Source organism: Natator depressus, chromosome 24 (assembly GCF_965152275.1).
Source record: "Natator depressus isolate rNatDep1 chromosome 24, rNatDep2.hap1, whole genome shotgun sequence".
Taxonomy (NCBI): domain Eukaryota; kingdom Metazoa; phylum Chordata; order Testudines; family Cheloniidae; genus Natator; species Natator depressus.
The window spans coordinates 19,541,963-19,560,146 of record NC_134257.1 but is presented as its reverse complement, the minus strand read 5'-3'; the positions used below and the strand labels follow the sequence as shown (position 1 = coordinate 19,560,146).

The window sequence follows — 18,184 nt, the reverse complement described above, 5'->3', positions numbered from 1 at the left end:
GGTGTGGCCCAGGGGGCCAGCTTGCCCGTATCACATTCCTTGCTTTGTTATCCTGCTTTATTCTATTTAGTGATAATGCCAGGCACCTGCCGGCTTTGACCCCGTACGATTTGCCTTTCGTAGGGAGTGAGAGGCTTGAGACCTATAGCCTTTGGCATAGGTAGACTTAAGTAACTCATAAGTTATAGGTTTCAGAGGGGCAGCCGTGTTAGTCTGCGTCAGCAGAAAGAACGAGGAATCCTTGTGGCACCTTAGAGACTAACAAATTCATCTGAGCATAAGTTTTCGTGGACTAAAACCCACTTCATCGGATGCACGCAGTGGAAAATACAGTAGGAAGATAGATAGATATATACAGAGAACATGAAACAATGGGGGTTGCCATACACACTATAACGAGAGTGATCAGTTAAGGGGGGCTATTATCAGCAGGAGAAAAAAACCTTTTGTAGTGATAATCAGGATGGCCCATTTCCAACAGCTGACAAGAAGGTGTGAGTAACAGTAGGGGTGTGTGTGTGTGTGTGGGGGGGGGAAATAAGCATGGGGAAATAGTTTTACTTTGTGTAATGACCCATCCACTCCCAGTCTTTATTCAAGCCTAATTTAATGGTGTCCAGTTTGCAAATTAATTCCAGTTCTGCAGTTTCTCGTTGGCGTCTGTTTTTGAAGTTTTGTTGTTGTGATACTGCGACTTTTAGGTCTGTAATCGAGTGACCAGAGAGATTGAAGTGTTCTCGACTGGTTTATGAATGTTATAATTCTTGACGTCTGATTTGTGTCCATTGATTCTTTTACGTAGAGACTGTCCGGTCTGGCCAATGTACATGGCAGAGGGGCATTGCTGGCACACGATGGCACATATCACATTGGTGGATGTGCAGGTGAACGAGCCTCTGATCATGTGGCTGATGTGATTAGGCCCTGTGATGGTGTCCCCTGAATAGATATGTGGCACAGTTGGCAACGGGCTTTGTTGCAAGGATAGGTTCCTGGGTTAGTGGTTCTGTTGTGTGGTGTGTGGTTGCTGGTGAGTATTTGCTTCAGATTGCGGGGCTGTGTGTAGGCAAGGACTGGCCTGTCTCCCAAGATCTGTGAGAGTGATGGTCGTCCTTCAGGATAGGTTGTAGATCCCTGATGATGCATTGGAGAGGTTTTAGTTGGGGGCTGAAGGTGACGGCTAGTGGCATTCTGTTATTTTCTTTGTTGGGCCTGTCTGTAGTAGGTGAGTTATAGGGAGCTGAAAGTGGTATGCCAGAGCGGGAATTTTATCCAAAATCCCGACATCAGCCACCCACAGAACATCGCTGACACCAGCATCCGGAAAGTTCGGGACAGAGCCTCCGACCGCAACGGTGCCATGACAGCAAACGGACGTGGATGCTAATGGGTTGACGTCAGACATCGACTAACCCGTAGCAAACGGACCCCTGACGGGGAGGAAATGCAAACCAGGAGCGCTGTTGAATATGCATCGGTCATGGCAGCGTCAGCGTGACCGACTATAAAAGTAACATCCCAGGGGCAGCAGATGGGCTGGAGAGACGTAGACCTTGTGGGGGGCCAGACTGATGGGAAGACGAGGACGGTGACGGTGAGGATAATGGTGAACAGTCCAGGGTGTAAGGATGGCCGTCCAAATGTATTTTCTGTGTTATCTCTGTCTGCCTCGTTGCGTTTAAGTGTGTGTATAACTTTGCTAAATTATTAATAAATCATATATTTATATACGTAGAGAGAGTTCCTATGTGTGAGTGTTGCACCTGGGCACATCGGGGTTCCCAAATTATACGGTAATTTTACAATAATCTTACTGGGCCTGATCTTGGGACAAGAACCTGTTAATCCTCAGGTTACAATTATAAATACCCAGCTCTGGGTCAGGCTACAGAGATCAGGTGTTCGGCTCGTGATCCGGTTGGGGGGCTGCCCCCTCCTGGAGGGGCTGAGCCCTGCTCTGTGTGTCAGTGGGTGCGTTCGACGACCCCAGCGCCTGGGTGGGCAACGGGCCCGGAGCCGAAAAATCCGGCCCCACGTGTGGGCGCTGGCCAGGGGGGAATCCGGGCTTAATAAAATCGTCGTGAAACATTTTTCAGTTTTTATGATGGTGCCAGCCCCCCTTCGCCCTCACGGTCTCAACCTTCGTCAGCCCTCACCCCACCATATATTCAAACACCCCCCCCCATTTCAATTCCCAGGGAAAACACTGGTCAGATCAGAGCCCCGAAGACGATTTGCGGGTTCGAAATCCGCAGAGCGAGCGACCGCAGGAGCTCCAGCTATTGTGCTGAGCCCAGAGCAGACTCCAGGCTCCCCGTCTGTCCGTCCCTATGCAGGGAGCAGATTTGCTCGGGGCCGGTCAGTTGAGCAGAGGAAGCGGGGACATGAGCCAGCAGCTGGGGGCTGAAGCTGGATAAATTCACCCTGGGAATAAGCGTCGGTGTTAACCAGGGCGGGGAATGAACCGTGGGGATGAGATTCTCCATCTGGGCAGTTTTAACTCCCACAGGGCTGCGTCGCACAGCCCTGCTCTGGCTCCTGCAGGGACCAGGTCGGGGCAGGTGTCACGGAGTCCCCGGGCGATGCTCTGGAACGGCTCCCCATGAAGCCAGGCAGGACTCTGGGGAAGTCTCCTCTCTGGGAGCAGCCTGTCTGCAGGGCACACAGCTCACCCGGCTTCCCCTTTCCTCGGTCTGACCTCAGAGCATTCAGCATCCTCTGCCCCTCCGTGCGCTTCCCACAGCCAGTCCTCCCAGGCGGGGTCCTGGGGGGGCCAGAGGGTCCTGCCCCCCAACTCCGCAGTCAGACGTGACTCTCAGCCAGCCAGGAAAACAGAGGTTTATTAGACGACAGGAACATGGTCTAACACAGAGCTTGTAGGTGCAGAGAACGGGACCCCTCAGCTGGGTCCATTTTGGGGGCAGTGAGCCAGACAACACGTCTGCACTTCACTCCAGGTCACCAGCCAGCCCCAAACGGAAAGTCCCTCCAGCCCCCGCTCCTCTGGGCTTTGTCCCTTTCCCGGGCCAGGAGGTCACCGGATCCCTTTGTTCTCCAACCCTTTAGCTCTCACCTTGCAGGGGGAAAGGGCCCAGGCCATCAGTGGCCAGGAAACAGGGTGTCGGCCATTCTCTGTGTCCAGACCCCTGCACACACCTGCCCTCTAGGGCTCTGCAATGATCATACACCCTTACCCCACCCCCTAGATACTTAAGAACTGCCTAGGGAAAACTGAGGCACCCCCACACTATTCAGAGGAAACATTAAGAACAGTCCCACTTTGTCACAGCAGGTCAGAGGAGATCGGACGCCATGTAACAGGATGTGGGTTTCGCGAGGCAGGCAGACCAAAAGCTTGTGACAGGAGGTGGTTTTCGCGAGACGAGCTGGGCCTCAGGACACCCGGGTGCTCACCCCAGCTCTGCTGCTGGCTGCCCGCAGGCCTCGGAGCCCGTCACGGTCCTGCTGCAGGGCTCAGTTTTGCCATCTGTCAAATGGGCGGAACGATCCTTGTAGAGCGTAAGGCCTTCGGTGGAGGTGGCTGTGTCCGAGCTGCCCCGCCCCCCAGTCCATATAAAGCCATGCATCTCCCCCCAGCGCCCTGGGTTGTTGTTTATTGCTGGGCTGACGGAGGCTGGTTGCTTAACGGCACCTTTCCCAAAGAGGGCTGATGCAAGCAGGGAGCCGGAACCACCCCGTCCCCGGGGGTGTTTCAACAGCCCCTGTGTCTTGGCAAAGCCCCGGGGTCCCGTACGGCTGCTTTCCGGCCCCATGTGTGTAACTGTCAGGTTCACAAACACTGACACAAACAAAGAGCCACCATCCAGCCCGGAGATCGACCCCACGTATGCAGGGATGCAGCCACCTATGGGGTGGGGCACCACGGGGGCTGTTTATATGAAGCAGTCAAGGCAAGGCAGTGATGGGATGGGGTGTCAGGGGGAAGGTCGGGGCAGGATGAGCGTGTCGGGGGATTGGGGGCAGTGTGGGGTGAGGGTCACAGGGACTTGGGGGGGAGCAGGAAATGGGCCTGGTGTTAGAGGAGGGCTGGGGGGAAGGAAGGGAAATCAGGGGGGTGGTTGGTTTCGGGGGACAGGGACTCAGAGGAGGGGGATGGGGCCCAGGCTGGCTCTGGAAGGGGAGTGGAGTCTAGTGGTTAGAGCAGGTGGGGGCTGGGAGCCAGGACTCCTGGGTTCTGTCCCCAGCTCTGGGGGGCAGGTCTGGGACACAGAGCAGGGCTCACCCCCAGCAGGGTGGTGGCAGGGGGACAGACACCGTCCAAACTCCCCCCACTCCCAGCCTGCGTGGCCAGCAGACCTACAGCACGACACAGATGCCTGAATGTACAACCACACACCCCACGCCTCAGCAGCCACACACAAAGCCACACACCCCAATGCCCAGGGAAGAGCATCACACACACAATCGTATCTGCCCCGGCAAAAATATACACCAAAAACAACCAGAGAAGCAAACACAGCTCGTAAATGCACCCCGCCCCCCAGCCCAGCCACAGTTACACCCAAACTAACAGAGAAAAACACCACAATCTCCAACACACAGTGCCCCATGCACTATCCATCCACACTCACAACCTCTAACAAACACTTCTAACCGCCCCCCCAAAGCCACACTCAGACACACTCACAACAGAACCTGAGCACACACAATGCAATGTAATCCAACAAAGCCACAAACACACAATACAAAAGCAAAATACATGCACAACACACACACAAAAAAAAAATCACACAAACAAGCTGCCAACACAATGCACTCAAATATCCAGTGCCACAAACATGCAAAACAAGGCAGCCACAATGGGTCCCATGGTGTGTGTAGGGGGGGACTGTGCAGGTGTGATTGTGAGGTGGTGGTGGGGTGTCACACAAACACACACGCCCCCATGTTCTCGCTTCCCCGTAGCCCAGGGGAATCCAGGCGCCCCCCAAATCACCCCATGGGGCCTCCCCCACTCTGCTCCTAGAGCCAACCTCCCTTTCCCTACCCGCCTCTCCCGACACAGACCCGGCCCCACCCAGGAACTGCAGGCAGCTCCCCCTGCTGGGCAGGGCAGGAATTACAATAAAATAAAGTTTATTAATGAAATAACAAAACCACCATAAATTAGAATAAAATAACCATCATCATAATAATAAAACAGGGTCACAGCCTGTCAGCAGAGGGGTGAGGGGCTGGGGAGGGACCCCAGCGGACGGACTGAGTTGGACAGGCCTTAGCCTAATGGGAAAATAAATTATAGACCTTCAAATCCATGGAGGTATCCCTGGGGAACAGGGGTGGCTCACACAGCGTGTGCGTGGGGAGAACAGATTCATTGGACTGCCAGCCCCCCCTGCTCGAACCACAAGACCCCCCCCTCCCCTCCCCGAGCTGGGGAGAGGACCCAGGAGTCCTGGCTCCCAGCCGCCCCGCTCTCGGTCTCCCCGCGGGGCATCAGGAGCTGCCGGGCAGCAGGACGAGCAGGGCCAGGAGGGCAGCGCCGTAGAGCAGGGTTGGCTGGGCCCCGAGCCCGCGGCCGGCCCGGCTCCTCCTGGCCGGGGGGAGGGTGCCCGCCTGGATCCGGCTGTTGCAGAAGTTGCCCTGGCAGCAGCGGGCCTGCACCCCGGCCAGGCGCTTGTAGATGGAGGTGTAGGGGGCGTCGCACCAGGCCGGGGTGGCGCAGCCCTTCAGCATGGCGCCTGGCCCCCTCAGCACTGGGGAGGGAGGGCAGGAGAGTGAGACGGAGCCCAGAGCCGGCCCCCAAGCCCCCACCCAGACCCCCTGGAGCGAGATGCCCCCTGCCCTGTGCCCCTGCTGAGCCCCTCAGCCCTCCCATGGCCTGGCGTCCCCGGCTGAGCCCCTCTCCCAGCCTGGTGCCCACTGCCGAGTCCCCAGCCCTGCACCCCCCACTGCATGGTGCCCCCTGACAAGCCCCCAGCCCCTGCCCCCCGCTGAGTCCCCCATCCTCCCCCCAGGCTGGTGGCCCCTCCCCTGCACTCCTCTCCCCCCACAGAACCATGGCCCCTGCCCCACCCCCCGCAGCACAGCGCCCCCAGCCGGCTCTGCAGCTACTCACCATGGCTCCCCACAGCCTCCATGCAGTGGGTCATGGGCCCCTGGCACTGTAACTGGGTGATGTTTTCTGGGGTGCAGCCATGGCTGGAGTTCCCTTCGCAGGCAAAGCAGGTGACTCCGTTCAGGGGCAGGGGGGATTCCTGGTAATCTGAACCCGGGTCAGAATGGATCACTGGGCAGCCCGAAAACCAGCTGGTGCCCCTCACTCCCGACCTGCAGCCCCCTGCCAGCCCAGCCCTAGGCTCCCCGCAGCTCTGCCGGTGCCCCTCACTGCCGACCCGCAGCCCCCTGCCAGCCCAGGCCTGGGCTCCCCCCAGCTCTGCCGGGGCCCCTCACTCCCGCCCCGCAGCCCCCTGTTTACCGTGGGCGTCGTTATTGCACAGGCTGGAGTTGCAGCATTGCAGCAGGTAGAAGCTGTCCTGGTTGTGGAAGCCCAGGGGCTCCTGGCACCGAGAGACCTGCCCGCAGCCTTTGATGCGCCGCTCGTCCTGGGGAAACTCTGGGGACAGAGAGAGCAGGGGTGACGTGGGGCCTGTCCCCTCCAGGGGGCGCCGGCTCCCATCCGGCCCCAGGCTGGGGACTGGCTGGCTCAGGGGGGCCGGGAATGGGACGTGGGGCCTGTCCCCTCTAGGGGGCGCTGGCCCCCATCTGGCCCCAGGCTGGGGGGCTAGCTGGCTCAGGGGGGCTCCAGCAAAGAGGCAGAGGCCCATCAGGTGCTGGGGCCTGGGCCCCTATGTGGGGCGGGGAGGGGGTCTCGGGACGGGTCCCTGCTCACCTTCGGGCATGGAGATGGCCGTGATGTCCACGCACTGCTCCCGGGGGTCCAGGCACCGGATCCGCATCAAGGAGGGGCTGGAGCAGGAGTGGTCGGAGGAGGAGCAGGAGAGGCAATCCAGGCTGGCGTTGGAGGGGAAGGAGCTCAGGACTGTGGGGGGAGAGAGGCGGGGTGAGCAGGGGACAACGGGGCCCCCCGGGGGAGGGCGAGCAGACTGGAGGGGAGGACCCCGCCGGCTCCGTGGACTGACCGTTTGGCACCCCCTGGTTGCAGAGGTCGGTAGCGCAGTGCTCCTCCGCCAGCGTCACGATCTGCCCGTGGGAGAAGAAGGAGATGGAATTGTTGGGTTTCCCCTGCACGTCGCAGCCCTTCTGGATCCGATCGGAGACCCCGGAGCCTGGGGGGGCGGAGGAGAGAGTCAGAGCCGCTGGCAGGGCTGGCTCGGGGGAGCCCGGGGTGGGCTAGCCGGGGGCTGCGGGTCGGGAGTGAGGGGCACCGGCAGAGTTTTGGGGGAGCCCGGGGCTGGGCTAGCCGGGGGCTGTGGATCGGGAGTGAGGGGCACTGGTAGAACTGGGGGAGGGGGCAGGGCTGGGCTAGCAGGGGGCTGTGGATCAGGAGTGAGGGGCACCGGCAGGGCTGGGTCAGGGGAGCCCAGGGCTGGGCTAGCTGGGGGTTAGCTGGTCACTGGGGGGCACTCACGGGAGATCATGGTGAGGGCAGTTGTGCGACACCGTCCCTGCTGCTCCCCACAGTCCTCCATCTCCTGGCAGCTCCGGTCCCCATCACAAGAATAACATCGCAGGGCAGCCGCTGGGCGGAGAGACGTGGAGGAATCGGAACAGAACCCAGAAGTCCCAGCCCCCCAGATCTAACCACTAGATCGCACTCCCCTCCCAGAGCCAGGGAGAGAACCCAGGAGTCCGGGCTCCCAGCCCCCCAGATCTAGCCACTGGACCACACTCCCCTCCCAGAGCCACGGAGAGAACCCAGGAGTCCTGGCCCCCAGGCCCCCCCCCCCCCGCTCTAACCACATCCAGTCCCCAGCTGATGGTGAATCAGAGCTAAGGGGAAATGAGCGGATTGAGTTCACCTCTTCCTCCCCCTGAGAGGGGGCCCTGAACTCTGGTGAGGATCTGCTCCCCCAGAGGACTCCCGGCCCTTCCACGGGTGAGGGGACCCCCCCCAGCTCACAGCCCTCCCCTAGGGCGGGGCTCAGGCCCCCTGCCGAGCCCCCACCTGGCCAGGGAAGTGTCCTGCCCCTCCCCCACTGGGTTCTCTTCTCCCTCCCCCTTCAGGATCTGACTCAGGGCTAAGAGCCGGGACAAAACGACCGCGGCTCCCCGCGTCCGCGCCCACCTGGCCACCGGCTCGCATCCTGCCCTGCCGCCCCACTGCTGGGGGCGGGGGGGCAAATCCTGCAGCCACAGCTGCACCTCGGAGCCGGGGAGAGAACCCTGGCGTCCGAGCAACCCCCCCCCCCACCCCGCTCTAACCACTAGACCCCACGTCCCTCCCAGAGCCGGGGAGAGAACCCAGGCGTCCGGGCTCCAGTACCTTGGCTCAGCAGCGCCCCCAGCAGGATGCAGCCCCACACAGACTCCATGGCTTCAGGGCTCGAACCTGCGACCCCGGCGCGGTCGCTCCGTCCTGCCTCTGGCTGATGTGTGCTGCCGTCCCGCGCCGGGGCCGCCTTAAGAACCTCCCCCCCCCCCCCCCGTCCGCGCCTGGGACACACCCCTTCCTCCCCCCCCTCCCCGGCTGCGGGGCTGGGCCGGGGAGCTCAGGAGTGGGGCGGGGGCTCTTCGGGGAGGTGGGCTAGAGCCGGGGGGGGGGGGTAATCTGGGGGATAAACATCGGGGGTGCTGGGGATCCCCACTGGGAGGGGCTGGGGGGTTACCTCGTGGGGGCTCTTAGGGGAGATGGGTAGGCGGTATCTGGGGGAGAAACAGCAGGGGGTCCTGGGGGGGGGTTCCCCTGGGGCGGGGGGTCTGGTTGGGTTGTTCCCTTGGGGGGCTCCCAGAGGGAGGTGGGGTGGTTAGAGCATCAGCAGGATATGGGTCGGGGGGGGGACAGCTCGGGGGGTCTGCCTGGGGAGGGGCAGCTGGGGATTACCCTGTGGGGGCTGCCACAGGGTTTGGGGGAGGGGGTGGATGGTCCTGTGTGGGGCGGTGACCCTGCGTCATGTCGCCCCCTTGTGGCCAATGCCAGTGGAGGATAACAGCTCTTCTACTGGGGCTTTCTGAGGGCCCGTGAGGAGCCAAAGGGCCGGGGCTTTCCAGCCCTGTTCCCGCCCCTGGGGCCAGGGCGCAGTGGAAGGAGGGTGCCCCCCCCCCAGAACATGGCTCTGGCCCAGCTGGGGCACCCCACGGACTTTTATGGGGTGCAGAATCCTGGGGTGATGCCCTGTTACAGCACCAGAATAGGAGTGGTTAGAATGAGGGGACTGGGTGCCAGGACGCCTGGGTTCTCTCCCCAGCTCTGCGAGGGAAGTGGGGTCTAGTGGTGGTGGGGGGGGAAGCCGGGGAGCCAGGACGCCTGGGTTCTCTCCCCAGCTCTGCGAGGGAAGTGGGGACTTTCTCTGGCCTGTTGTACCAGGTCAGGCTGGAAGGTCACAAGATACCTTCTGGCCTTGGAATGTGTGTGTGTCGATGTGTGTCAGTGTGGTTGTGGCGTGTGTGTGACACATGCCCCCGTTTACAGAAATCCCCGGCTAGCTTGCGAAATGGAGCTGATTTGAGCAGAACATGGATGGAAGAAATTCAGCGCCAGGCCCAGATGCCCCCCCGCCCGCTGGGGTGGAGCGAGAGATTGTTCAAGATCACACACACACCCCCCGGTTCTTGCGTGTGCGCACACACACAGTGGTTTGCACACACACACACACACCCCAGCTCTCTCTCTCACACACACACATACACACACCCCAGCTGACACACACACACACACATCCTGGTTGTCGCACACACAAATGCCCCCGTGCCCCCCCAACCAGCTTGTTTTATCAAGCAAAAAATCAGTTCATGTTCAGCAGAACCCGGGAACAGGAATTAGACAAAAAATCCACAAACCACTTCCCGGTCCTGAGCTGGACAAAACTAGCCCCGGTCCTGCCCCCCCCGCCCCGATTTCACCCCTTCCCATCCCCCCACAACTTCCAAGCCCCCACCCCCACTTCCCCTCCCCCACAGCCCAACCCCCAGCACCCCTTCCCATCCCCCCACAGCTTCCCACCCCAACTCCACTTGCCCCCTGCCCCCCAGACACAGCCCTGCTTCCCACCCCTCCGCCTCCCCACCGGGACCCTGTCCGGGGTGGTTGGTTGCTTGTCACTTGCCCAATGTGGCTGGGGGTTTAATGACCAGCCAAGGACGGGACCTTAGCCTCTGGCCTGTCTGCCCCATTGCCCTGCCCCATGGTCCTGGGTCACTGGGGACCAGTCCTCTGGCTGGGGGAACATGTGGGGGGAGCTGCTCCCCGGCCTCCCACCCACCAGAGCTGAGGGCTGATGAGTCTTTAACCCCGAGGGCTTTTCTCCACCATGTTGCTTGGGCCTTTGAGTTCAATGGGGGTCAACGCTTCGGTGCCACCCACGGGCTAGACAGGTTGGTGGGAGGGTTGGTGCAGAGAAAGCTGGGAGGGATGTGGCTGGGATGGATAAACCCCAGCACAGATCCCCACCCGAGATCGGACCCTGTTGTGCTGGGCGCTGCACAGACCCCTGACAGAGATTGGGGCCCTCCATTGTTCCAGGTGCTGCACAGACCCCCCTCCCCCCCACTGAAATTGCGGTCCCATCCTTCCAGGTGCTGCTGGGACACATGGTGAAAGCAAGCCCCACACCCAGGAGCTCCCAGCCTAAACAGACACCACATTGTACAGCTGGGGAAACTGAGGCAGGGGCATACTGTCCTTTGCTCCCGGTCACAGGGGGAGTTTGTGGCAGAGCTGGGACAAGGACCCAGGTGTCCTGCAGCCCAGTCTGGGGCCCTGCCCACAAGTGAGTCCCATCAGCCCCCCAGTTGCCACACAGGCCCCCGCGGAGCCAGGACCAGATTTGGGAAGCAAAGGGGAGGGGAGAACTGTCCCCAACTGTCCTGCCCCATTCCACACCCTAGGGCACCAGGCCCGTGTGCCTCACCGTGACGTGGGTCTAATAGGAAAGGAGAAGGAAGCACCCAGCATGGGTTGAGGTAAGCGATGGGTCAGCCAGTGACCTCACAACACATCTATTCTGGGAGGGAAGTGGGGTCTAGTGGCTAGAGCAGGGGCGGGCTGGGAACCAGGATGCCTGGGTTCTATCCCTGGCCAGGGGAGGGGAGGGGAGTGGGGTCTAGTGGTTAGAGCAGGGGGGCTGGGAGCCAGGACTTCTGGGGTCAATCCCAGCTCTGGGAGGGGAGGGGGGGTCTAATGGTTAGAGTGGGGGTGGGGCTGGGAGTCAGGACTCTTGGGTTCTCCTCCCAAAGGGCTGACGTCTCACCTACAAGAGGCCCCTCCCCTCCCCGAAACCCAGGTCAGACTGAGTCACCGGGAATTCCTGACGTGCCATCTGCCCCCCCCCCCCGCTTACCCCCCACCGTGGCATTGCACACGTGCTGCCCCACCCTGGGAACCCAGCACCCCCCATCCAGGTGATGTCCCAGGGACAGGGGGCAGGGTCCTTTTTTGGCTCCCACTGGGGCTCCTTCCACTGTCCCCCAGCATCTTCCCTCCTGTGCCCCCTAATATCCCTGCCCCACTGAGTCTCTGCCTAGCAGTGCCAGCCCCCTGCCCCCCATGCTGCCTGGCAGCCCCCCAGGAGCCCTCTCCCCACAGGCTCTGTGCCTGCTGCCCCCCACAGTCTCAGTTGCTATGGCCCTCTGCCATCCCCTGAGCAGCCCCCCATAGCATGCCCCCAGCTCCCCCCAGCCAGCAGGGTCAGGCCCCACCTGGCGGGGTGCCCGGAGGGGCACAGGTGACGAGCCAGGGCCGTGCCCCATGGCAGGCTGGGGTGGGGGTGGTTTCTCCCGGCCTCTCCCAGGAACCCTCCTGGCCCCGGCCCAGCCCCGACGACTCACATCCCGGCTCCATGTGCCCAGCTATAGGGATCCAGTGAGGGTGTGGGGGCTGGGGGGGGGCAGGACTCCTGGGTTCTCTCCCCAGCTCTGGGAGGGGAGTGGGGTCTAGTGGGTCAAAGCGGGGGTTGGCTGGGGGCCAGGACTCCTGGGTTTGCTCATCAGCCCCCACTTCTGCCTTTCCAGGAACCCTTCAGTCATCCCTCGCTTGCGGGGCCGGCTCTTGCCAAAGAAGGCGAGGAGAGGGCTGAGGCAATCAGCCAGCCTGGGTGTGGGGGTGTGTGTGTGTCCGTCCAGGGTCTCATGGGAATCCCAAACCACCCAACCCCTGAAACTCAGCCAGGGCCATTAATCTAGCCGCTGAGCTGCCACGGCCCCTACTAGGGGCAGAGTCCGAAAGCGCAGGGGGCTCGGCCCAGGGCCGGGGACCCCTCGCTAGCAGGATCAGTGGAGCTGGGGGGGGGCACAAGGGGGACCGCAGGGTGGAGGAAAGAGGGGATGGGGGGAATGTCTCCGAGCAGGGGGGTGGTGGGGATGGACCCTCCCTCGCCCCATCCCCGGCTCTGTCAGTCGAAGGCAGCGGACGCGTAAGAAGGAAAGGTCTTTATTGGGCGCCCTGCAGGCAGGGGGCGCCGCGGGGGCAAAGCAGAGGGGAGCCGAGCCGGACCGCGCCGGGCTCCGGTCCCGTCCCCGCACCAAAGGACACAGCAATAAATTAAGCATCAACTCGGAGGGGGGATCATTGAACTGGTTGGGGCGATGCTGGGGGAGAGGGGGTGGTGGGTAATCCACCCCCCCCAGGGCAGTAACTGGCCCCATCGGCAGCCAACCAGCTGAGGGGTGAGACCACGCCACCCCCTTTCCCCTGCAACATGGGGCACTAAGGGGAAGGGGGCAAACAGGAGAGACCCCCTCCCTCCATCCCCAGGGGCTGTTGTCTGACAGGGCAAAGTTCCTCTTGAATAAATATTTAAGCCCTAGGAGACTTCACAGAAAGCAAAATAAACTCGCGTGTGTGTGTGTGTGTCTGGACACGCTGCCTGCCTTGTGTGTACTTGTGTTTGTGTGTCTGCCAGGTGCGTGTGTTTGGATTGTGTGTGTTTGTGTATGGGTGTGGACGTTTGTATGTTGTCTGCCCGTGTGGCCCTATGGATGTGCGGTCTGGCAGTGCTGTGTTGTGTTGTGTAGCACCCCCTCTTCCAATCCAGACCTTTAACAGGCAAAAAAAAAAAAAAATCCCTCCAGCATCTCAAGGGTTAATGGAGCTATCACAGGGCTGTCTACAGCTGGAGACAATCTGTACATATCTACCTATAGAGTGGGTAGGGCCCCTCGGAGCAGCAGCCACTACGGTGCTCCCAGCCCCCTGTTCTAGGAGGGAAATCTCCCTCTGCCACTAGCAATATGGGGTCTATGACACACAGGGGAGCAGTTTCGATTCCAGCCAGCAGGGGGCAGTACTGTCACTTTCACAGATGCACCCTCAGGCAAGCGCAAAAGGACTCAGGCGACCGGCTCCGGTACGGGCCAGGGCTCTCCCTCCGCTCGGCTGCAGGCTCCGGATGCCATGGTGGCACATGGGTGGAACTGACGCCAGGACGCCAGGGTTCTCTCCCTGGTTCTGGGCAGGGAGTGGCAGGGTCTAGTGGGTTAGAGCAGGGGGGCTGGGAGCCCGGACTCCTGGGTTCCCCGCAGGGCTCAGTGCAGCAGTACCGCGAGCAGGAGCGTGAGGGTGACGAGGCCAAGGTTGCTGCCGAGGCCAGAGGCTCCGCTGGGGTAGGGCGGGCGCGGCTTCCCCGGGGTGTTGGTGTACAGCCAGCCACTGGTGTTCTTCACAAGCCCCTCCACCGGGTCCAGCCCCGGGGCGCTGGCGTTGCCCAGGGGACCACGCGGGGAGTTGTTGGGCGTTTCCACGGTGATGGGGAAGGAGATGGTTGGCCTGTCCCTGTTGCCCGCGGTGCGCTCCAACGAGCCCTCCGGCTTGCTGACAGTCGCCGGGGCGCTGGGAGGGGCGGCGTGCCCGGCCTGCGCCGGCATGTCATGGGAGGACAGGCCGTGGTCGACCAGAGCCACTCCCGGGCGCTTGGTGCAGAGGGTCTTGTTCTTCCCCCGGTGGGACCCGGCGCTGGCTCCTCCGTGGGCCAGGGCGGTGCTGGTGGGGCTGGCCGCAGTGGCGCTGGGCTGGCTGGAACCTCCCTCCTTGTCCTCAGAGAAGAAGCTCTCATTCTGCCTGGTGGCGAGATAGGGGATGTGGGCTACGGCGTCGATCCGGTTGCCGGGGGAGCCGGGAGTCGGGCCGTCGGTGCTGCGGGCCTCACCAGAGGCCGCGGCTGAGCGGTCAGGGGCCAAGGTGGCGCTGCCCTCGGCCACGAAGCTCTCTCTGGCCGACCCGGTGCGACTTTCGGTGCCGGAGCTGCCTGCGGCAAAGAGAGATGGTGAACTGGTGGCGCCGTGGCCAGCTCCTTCGGCAACGACCCTGTCGCTGGGGCTCACCGTGGCGCTGCCGGCACCGGACGGTGAATCGGCAGAGCTGTGGCCATCTCTTTCGGCAACAAAGACCCTGGCACCGAGACTTGTGGTGGCTCTGATGTGGGATGATGACTCGGTAGAGCCGTCACTGTGGTCCAGCCGCAGGGACTCGCTGGCGGAGGCAAAGGCCTCACCGGTAATGTGGTCCCGGGCAGAGTAATTGGTTTCTTCCTTGCACTCCTCTTCCTCCTCCTCTGCGTGGGCCAGGCCGGCGCCCACTGGAATCTCCCGGGTGTTCTCCGGTGTCTCGGTGGTGCCAGGCTCCAAGCGGCTGCTCCCCTCCAGGACGACGGCAGCGGGGCCGCCTGTAGCCACGGGATCGGGGGGAGGGACGCCCGTCGGCCGCGGGGAGTTGCTCTCGGAAAAGACCCCTCCCGCGCTGAAGGCGTTGTCCCTGGAGCCGGTGTTGTCGCGGCCTTCGGCAGATGCGGTCCCGTGGCCGCCTGTCGCCACGTGGCCGGGGGGCGGGGTGACACCCGGTCCGCCTGTCGGCACCACGGCGTGGTCCCCGGCGGCAAAGGCCCCTCCCTCCTCCAAGCCCCGCCCTTCGGAACTCTTGGTGGTCTCCGCCTCCTTGTCGCCGTGGCTCCCTGCCAATGGAGGGTGGCCCCCGGCAACGGGGACCACGTCCTCCTCCTCCTCGTCTTCCTCCAGGATGCAGTCTGGCTCGGGGGTGGGGGCGGGGGGGAGGCGCGTCACGGGGCCGGCGGGGGTGGGGTGGCTGGGCCGCCCCTCGGCCACCCGCCCGTCCATGATGCGGGTGTTGCAGAGGCTCCCGGTGCAGCAGTAGACCTCGGCCTCGTCCAGCTCCTGCACCAGGGCCAGCAGCGAGCTCTGGCACATGGCCGGGGTGGCGCAGCCCTTAAAGGTCACCAGGCCTGAATCGGCGCCACCTGCAGGCAGGAGGGCAAAGGGTCAGGATTCCCCAGAGCGAGCCAGTCCCCCGCCCCAGGGCCGGACGGGAGCCGGCCCCCCCCCGGAGGGGACAGGCCCCGTGTCTCAGTCCCGGCCCCCCTGAGCCAGCCAGTCCCTGCCCCGGGGCCGGATGAGAGCCGGCGCCCCCTGGAGGAGTCAGGCCCCGTGTCCCAGTTCCGGCCCCGGGGCCGGATGGGAGCCGGCCCCCCCCGGAGGGGACAGGCCCCGTGTCCCAGTCCCCGCCCCCCTGAGCCAGCCAGTCACCGCCCCAGGGCCGGATGGGAGCCGGCCCCCCCTGGAGGAGTCAGGCCCCGTGTCCCAGTCCCGGCCCCCCTGAGCCAGCCAGTCCCTGCCCCGGGGCCAGATGAGAGCTGGCGCCCCCTGGAGGGGACAGACCCCGTGTCCCAGTCCCGGCCCCAGGGCCGGATGGGAGCCGGCGCCCCCTGGAGGAGTCAGGCCCAGTCCCGGCCCCCCTGAGCCAGCCAGTCCCAGCCCCGGGGCCAGATGGGAGCCGGCCCCCCCAAGCGGGGACAGGCCCCGTGTCCTGCTCACCGGTGCGGCTGCGGCCGATCCCCTCCAGACACATGGTGTAGTGCCCCATGCAGGGCACCGTGGAGCTCGAGTTGCTGGTGCAGCCGACACCGTCCTCGTCCACACAGCTGTAGCACTGCAGCCCGTTGTGCGGCTCGCCCTCTACGAGGAAATCTGGGGCGGGGGGGAGGGAGGGAATTCATGAGCTTCTGGGCCTGAAACCCCCAACCCCTCGCCCCCCCCCCGATCAGCCCCCTGGGCCCGTCTACCCCGGTATCCCGCCTCCTCCCCGCCCCGGGCTCAGCCCCCTGGGCCCATCTACCCCGGTATCCCGCCTCCTCCCCGCCCCGGGCTCAGCCCCCTGGGCCCGTCTACCCCGGTATCCCGCCTCCTCCCCGCCCCGGGCTCAGCCCCCTGGGCCCGTCTACCCCGGTATCCCGCCTCCTCCCCGCCCCGGGCTTAGCCCCCTGGGCCCATCTACCCCGGTATCCCGCCTCCTCCCCGCCCCGGACTCAGCCCCCTGGGCCCATCTACCCCGGTATCCCGCCTCCTCCCCGCCCCGAGCTCAGCCCCCTGGGCCCATCTCCCCCGGCGGGTACCTGTGTCCACGTGGTTGCAGAGGGGCGTGTCGCAGCAGCGGGCATGGATGGCGCGGGTGCCTGCGTAGAAGCCGAGCCCGTCCTGGCAGCGTGGGAGGCTGGCGCAGCCCTTCAGCTTCATGTTAGTGAACTCACCTGGGCAGCGGGGGGGGGGGGGGGGCATCAGGGATGTTCAACCCCCACCCCCAGCACTCTGGTTCTCCCCTCCCCCTCTACCTTCCTCCCCCGCCCCTGCCAGGGCCTCCGCTTCTCCCCTCCCCCAGCTCCCCCTCCCCCTCCCCCCCAGGGCCTCTGCTTCTCCCCTCCTGCAACTCCCCCTCCCCCCACTGCCTTCCTCCCCGCCACCCCCAGGGCCTCAGCTTCTCCCCTCCCCCAGCTCCCCCTCCCCCCCTGCCTTCCTCCCCCCCCCCCGCGCAGGGCCTCCGCTTCTCCCCTCTCCCCCTGCTTCCCCCCCAGCACCTCCAGTTCTGTTCTCCCCTCCCCTCCCCCAGCTACACCCCCACCGCCTCCTGTTCTCCCCTCCCCATCATTCCCCATCTCTCTTCCCCCCAGCCAGCCGTCCCTCCCTCCCGCCCCCCCTTTGCCCTCCTTACCCAGGGTGCCGGTGATGTCCAGGTCCAGGCACTGGTCCTGTGCCCCGGTGCACCCCAGCTGGGTGCGGGCGGAGGAGGGGCACCAGGCGCCCTGGGAGGTGCAGGCATGGCAGCTCAGTTGGTTGGGGGTGGCCGGCTCTGGGGCTGTAGGGAGAGACGGGAGGGGTCAGTGGGGGCAGGGGCAACTCTCACCTATGGGGTCAGGGTGGGAGGTGAGGGGCACTGGGGATTCGGAGGGGCAGTAGGACTGGCAGGGGGATGTGCTGGGTGGGGGCAGGGTGGGGTGGGGCACTGGGGATGCGGGTGGGGGCACTCGGGGGCAGGGCTGCAGGCGGGGTGGGGGCAGGGGACTGGGGGAATGGTGGGGGGCACTGGGGAGGCGCATTGCAGGTGGACTGAAAGTAGGGCAGCTGGGGACCCTGGGCGGATCAGGGGGGCGAGGGGTGCAGGGCTGCAGGCGGGAGGGGTACTATGGCTGCAGAGGGTGGGGTCGCAGGTTGGGGGACACGGGGGTGCAGGGTAGCAGGTGCTGGGGCTGTAGAGCTGCAAGCAGGAAGGGTGAGGGGGGTGCAGGGTGGGGCACACGGGACATTTAGGGGGCAGGGTGGGAGCACTGGGGGCTCACCGGCAAAGCTTCGGGCATTGCAGCTGACCCTGGCAGTGCCAGGTGCTGGGGGGCAGGTGGTGGGGCTGCAGGGGTAGGGACAGGGGAGAAGGGTTGGATGCAAGGGGAGCACGGGTGGTGTGGGGGGGGGGATCAGGGGTGTGGGGGGATGGGTGGGGGTGCAGGAGCTTGGGGGTGGAACCGCAGGGGGCAGGCAGGGCACTGGGGAGTGCGGGGGGCTCCGGGGGGGGCGGGGTCGCTCACTGACACTTGGGGCATTGCAGTCGTCCCCCAGACGGTGCCGGGCACTGGGGGGCAGGGTCCGGTGGGAGGCTGGGGGTGCATGGGGTGGGGTGCAAGGGGGCTCACCGAGGCTTGGGGCATTGCAGCCACCCCCCCGGCAGTGCTAGGCATGGGGGGTACAGGGGGTCCCGCGGGTCAGGGTGCTGGGGGGCACTGGGGGTGCAGGGCCCGGGGGGGCACAAGGGGGGCTCACCCAGGCTGGCGGC

General features: G+C 64.1%; 1 protein-coding gene across 1 annotated transcript; it reads right to left on the bottom strand.

Annotated features, from left to right (window-relative positions):
* Positions 1-5,457: 5,457 nt before the first annotated feature.
* On the bottom strand, positions 5,458-8,538 carry PLAUR (plasminogen activator, urokinase receptor). The gene is made up of 7 exons (XM_074939088.1): positions 8,408-8,538; positions 7,553-7,663; positions 7,104-7,250; positions 6,854-7,003; positions 6,440-6,577; positions 6,080-6,226; positions 5,458-5,717 (listed from the first exon to the last, which is right to left on the bottom strand). Exons 1-7 carry the CDS (start codon positions 8,454-8,456, stop codon positions 5,458-5,460), a joined length of 1,002 nt encoding a protein of 333 aa, XP_074795189.1. The 5' UTR covers positions 8,457-8,538.
* Between the last annotated feature and the right edge of the window lie 9,646 nt (positions 8,539-18,184).